This window comes from Anser anser (genome assembly GCF_964211835.1).
Source record: "Anser anser genome assembly, contig: SUPER_W_unloc_2, whole genome shotgun sequence".
Classification (NCBI taxonomy): domain Eukaryota; kingdom Metazoa; phylum Chordata; class Aves; order Anseriformes; family Anatidae; genus Anser; species Anser anser.
The window spans coordinates 1,036,711-1,041,275 of record NW_028154230.1 but is presented as its reverse complement, the minus strand read 5'-3'; the positions used below and the strand labels follow the sequence as shown (position 1 = coordinate 1,041,275).

The window sequence follows — 4,565 nt, the reverse complement described above, 5'->3', positions numbered from 1 at the left end:
CCAGCCGTGCAGGGCCCGGCTTCCCTCCGCGGAGCCGCCCAGCCCGTTTTCGGGCGCCCACTTCCTCCCTCCCGGTCGGATCCCTCCGCGCCCCGAGGGCACGCGACCTCCCTGAGCGCCGATAAGCACCGGGTCGACGGGAGCGGAGCCGCCGAGAGGGCGGGGACAAGGGAAGAGGGCAGGCGAGGCAGCCAATCGAGGCGCGGGAGCGGTCGGCGGCGATCTGTCGGCCCAATGAGCGCCGCGGAGGGCCGGGCCGAGTGCGGGAAGGGAGGGGGCGTTGTACCGAGCGGGCGCCGTCATGGCCGACGGGATCGTTAGGGCGCAGGCCGCCTGGCCCGGCGGCGGCGCTGCCGCTGCAGCCGCTTTCGGAGAGGTCGCCTGCAAGGGCAAGGAGGTCCCCGCCAACGTTCTCCGTGAGGATGAGCGGTCGTGGGCGAGGAGGTAGCCGCGGCGTCGTCGTGCGAGTCTTCTCTTTCCTTCCTTCCCTCGGCCGCTCGCAGGCCCTCTGAAACGAGGGCCCGTCGCGGGTCCCGGGAGTGCGGCAGGGCGGGTGGTGGCCTTGCTGCGGGAGGGAGGGACGGACGGTCGGTCGGTCGGTCGGTCGGTCGGGGTCTCTCCGGCTCGTGGCGCTCTCTACTGCAGCGCCTCTAAAACCCCGCGCTTCTTCGGTGCGCGTCCCGCCTGCCCCCGGGGTGCCACGGCGCGTACTGGGTCGCCGGCGCAGTCGGTCTCCTTGGGGGTTCGGACTGCCTGCGTATAGGCAGCGAGCATCGCAGTAGTGACCGTAATCAGTCATTTCTGCGTAGCAGAAACGCAGGTCTTGATGCGCCTCGTGACAGCGTTCTAGAGACGCCCCGGCTCGGCCGTGCTAGGCTTTGGTTATGGCACCACCCCCACCGCGCACGCGAGCGCACGCTCTCTCCAAAGTGGCTTGTGAAAGGGAAGAATTGCAGCTTTTCCTAGCTTTCTTAAACATCTAGAAGCCAGTCAATCCCGCAGGCTGCTGGTCCTCACTTGAGGCAGGGGGGGAACTTAGAACTGCTTTTGGAGTGTAGTTGGCTATAGCGAATGGTCTTGAATTTGCTTAGCTCGCTGTACCGAAGGCCTGTTTCACAGTTGAGCGATGTTATAGGGGGGAGAAGTGTGAGGAAGGCTCGTAATTCTCGATTGTCGCGCAGTGAAAGGCGATGGTGAGTAAGAAGTGCAAAGCATCTGTGGAATCGAGTCTTATCGGCGCTGTTTCAGTCGCATCTAAAATAAATAAAACTGCCGGAAGTCGCTAATCTGAAGTACTCGGCTGTCTCGTTGCCCCCGTCACCTTGCGTGCTGGATCCTGCTTCTGGTGCCGTATGCAGTTTCGGTCTGCTGGTGATTTGGGGAGTTCCCTCGCAATTAGTTGCGAGTCGATGGTTTCCTACAGATCGGTGGTATTCGTGTTTCGCAGGTGATACCTTGGCCTCGGTCTGGAGGTGTCTGACGTAGAGCCGGCCGTAACGGGCTAACTTGGAATGTTCTTTCCCCTGAGTACGTGGCGTTATCGAGGACGGAGAGTTTATACAGCCTCAGCCGGATTACTCCGGGTTCTTTGAAGATGCCTTCCTACCTCTGGCCGAGGCAATATTTGGACATAACTGAAGGACAGTTAGCAATTGTTTGCCGCTTGTGTGTTTTGCGTGTAGAAGGTAGAGAACTTTGCCTATTCAAAGATCGCTTAAGAAGAATCGCTGTTTTGTCGTGCGCGTTTGGGGTACCTGATAATCTGCTTCGGTAGGACGAGTTCGGTGGGGCATAGTGATTTGCTTAAGCTGTTGCCTTTCTCTGAAGCTGACTGCGTTGTAACTGTTTACTCTTCCTCCAGCGCCTTGCGTTCCGTGATAGTTCGCCTCAGGCTCCAGTGTTTTTTCCTAGTCCTTCCTGAGAAGGCAGTTGTCCGGTTATGTGAAGCAGAAGATTCTGGCGGACCTGTGAGTACTGTGGGAGCTTTCTTTTCGCTAGGCTGGCTGTACCTGTAACTAGTTTGTAACTTCCTAGACTCTTTCCCGTCCCCTCTTTTCCTCTGGATGTTGCGGAGGGGCGCACAGTAGGCTATTTTGGGTTTTCCGATGCTGTAGTCTTTTGCCTCTAGCTTGTAATGGAGTTGAGCTTTTTGACTAAGAGCGGCGATATAAAGCGATGCTGGTCTCCGGCTACGCGCTTGTAGTGCAAAAAGCAGTGTTGTTCCGAAGTACGGTCTGATGCCCGTTTTCACGGTTTCCAGACAGCGGCGGTGGTATGCAGAAGAGGGCTTGGGGTTTGGGCAGGTCAGAGGCGAGGAAAGGGAAAGCTGGTTGAGCGGCGCTGGGTGTTTGTTTCGCTGTTAGCTATGCAAGTCAAGTTCCAAGGCTTTGTGAGGCCACGCAAAAGAAAAGGCACCGTGAAGCTTTTATTTTCCGCCAGAGCGGCTTACGTTGCCCGAAGCTATGACGGGGGCTTTAACCCCCGAGACAAATTTAGCTTCTGTGACTGTTTTGTACTCTGTTCCTGTCTAGAGGGTAATTCAAAGAGCAGCGGTTGAATCGTGAAGGATTAGCTAACCGTGTTCTGTGGATGGTTCTCCGCTCGCGTTCGTTCTGTGCGTCGTGGCACGTTATGTTAGGTAACGTTATTTCCTTTTTCCAGCTTCTTGGGCGTGTAATGGTTGTTGGCAAGAAGTGTGCTGCTAACCTGGACCTGACCAATGGATTCCGGATGGCTGTGAATGCCCACCCTCGGGCCCTTCGGGCTGTCGTGTACATCTACGTATTCTGGGTGGCGGTCAGTTGGGCCGGCCTCCTGGCTAAGGTTTTTGCACCGCAGGCGTCACTGCACGCGTACGGGTCGCCGCCGAGTAGGTTTCATATGTTGCCCGTCAATCTAGCCCCTGTTGACGTATGATTTTTTTTGTTTTTTTTTTCCTGGACGGCTGTCTATGGAGGGTAATAAAGAGCTTTGAGTAGCACTTGCACAATAAAGATGGAGCATGGGGATATGACCTCTGTCTTGTGTGTCTTGCCGATGGAAATAGTTCTGCAAGTTAAAAGAATGTTTCGGTCTGTTGACAGTGTCGTGTAGATGGTGGTTTGCCCAGTCATTTGAAACGCGAAGATAGAAGCGCTCGGCGGTCCTGTGGGTCTCCATCTCCCTAAGACGATCTAGGATGTGCTGTGTGTTTGAGGCCTTGCTATCTTCCCCCTGCTCCCAAATAAAAGGGCGTGCTTTTATTGCGAAACAGCCGCATCGAGGACTGGCAGATGTAGAACCAGAGAAGAATAAGGTTGGAAGAAAGCTTCCAGGCATCGTCTGTTGTCTGCCCCTGTCCCGAGGAGGCAGAATAAACTCTGCCCGGTGTGATTTCTGACAGGTGCTTGTCAGCCTGTTCTTGACTACCGTAGGAGTTTTGCTACCGCTTTCTTTTCAGTCGTGGGTTTCGCAACTTCGAGAAGTAATTTCTCCCACAGACGCTTTTCAAAGCGTAGAAGGCTCTGGGATGCTTGAGTCGGCTTCTGAACGTTCAAGACTCGGCTGCCGTTCCCTTTATTTTTTTGTATGTATTTTTAGAGTCTTTTTTTTTCCTAAACGAAGTCCGTTGTTCAGGAACTAGAAGAAGGATTAGCTAAAGGCACCATAAGGCGTTTAAATGCGATCACCTCTCGTGCTTTGTTAGACCTCTGGCTTTGCTGTGCTCCTTGTTTAATTGCGGTTACGTTCAAGGCTTACTGGAGCGTGGGAGCGTTAAAATGCTATTAAATATTTTTAGTGTTTGAAACTTGCTAATGAAATGATTTTTGTGACTCCGTTCCTCACAAAGAAACTCGATTCCTTAGCAGGAGGAATGATCTTTGTTACTGGATCTGTTTGCGGGGTTAACGATTGCAGCTGTGAATGACTAAAGTCTTTTGAAGAAGCTGAATGATAAAAACCAAACCGAAACAAGAAACAGCCCTTGTTCTACTCGAAGTAATATAGAATTTGCCGTTTGCGGGGTCAGATGAAAATAGTTGTGGAAGTCAACTACTTGGGGGGGGGGAGGGGAGGGGAGGGGAGGGGAGGGGAGGGGTGGGTGGAGGTGGAGATGCTGTTGCCCTTTCAGGGAAAGCTTCTTAAATTGGCACTTGATCAACTGTTCTGTTTCTGTATTTGTCCTTGGTCTCTTTCATTGGTCTGTTTTGTTGACGTAGAAGAGCCCATGGAACTGCTCAAAGAAACCTGTGCAAATGGACCTTGAGTAAGTATTTACGTGTTCAACTGTTCCCCAGTCGGTCTAGCTAGGTCTAGCTAATGCTATCAGCGCTTGTAGTCTTTCACAAAAGGTGTTTAATTCCTGAGAAAGTAGAGGAGGAAGACGATTGGTAATCTCTTTGCTTAATAGGCACTGTTAGACAACCATAGAAGGCGAAGAAATTTGCCCCCGAGGCACCAATTTGACCCTTCCTTTAGCCTGTACGCTTTCAAAGAGCATATCATAGAACCATAGAATGGCCTGGGTTGAAAAGCACCTTAAAGATCATCTAGTTTCAACCCCCCTGCTCTGGGCAGCGTTGCCA

At 53.1% G+C, this 4,565-nt stretch overlaps 1 protein-coding gene across 1 annotated transcript; it reads left to right on the top strand.

The window, feature by feature from the left end:
• Window positions 1-270: 270 nt before the first annotated feature.
• LOC310888886 (adenosine 5'-monophosphoramidase HINT1-like) lies at window positions 271-3,787 on the top strand. The gene is made up of 4 exons (XM_083852506.1): window positions 271-444; window positions 1,862-1,967; window positions 2,662-2,869; window positions 3,084-3,787. Exons 1-4 carry the CDS (start codon window positions 302-304, stop codon window positions 3,128-3,130), a joined length of 504 nt encoding a protein of 167 aa, XP_083708632.1. The 5' UTR covers window positions 271-301; the 3' UTR covers window positions 3,131-3,787.
• The last annotated feature ends 778 nt before the right edge of the window (window positions 3,788-4,565 follow it).

Coding starts and splice junctions, on each gene's coding strand:
- LOC310888886 (XM_083852506.1), top strand. CDS start 302: ATGGCCGACGGGATCGTTAGGGCGCAGGCCGCCTGGCCCGGCGGCGGC. Junction 1,968..2,661: donor CAGAAGATTCTGGCGGACCT/GTGAGTACTGTG, acceptor TCCTTTTTCCAG/CTTCTTGGGCGTGTAATGGT. Junction 2,870..3,083: donor CGCGTACGGGTCGCCGCCGA/GTAGGTTTCATA, acceptor GTCTGTTGACAG/TGTCGTGTAGATGGTGGTTT.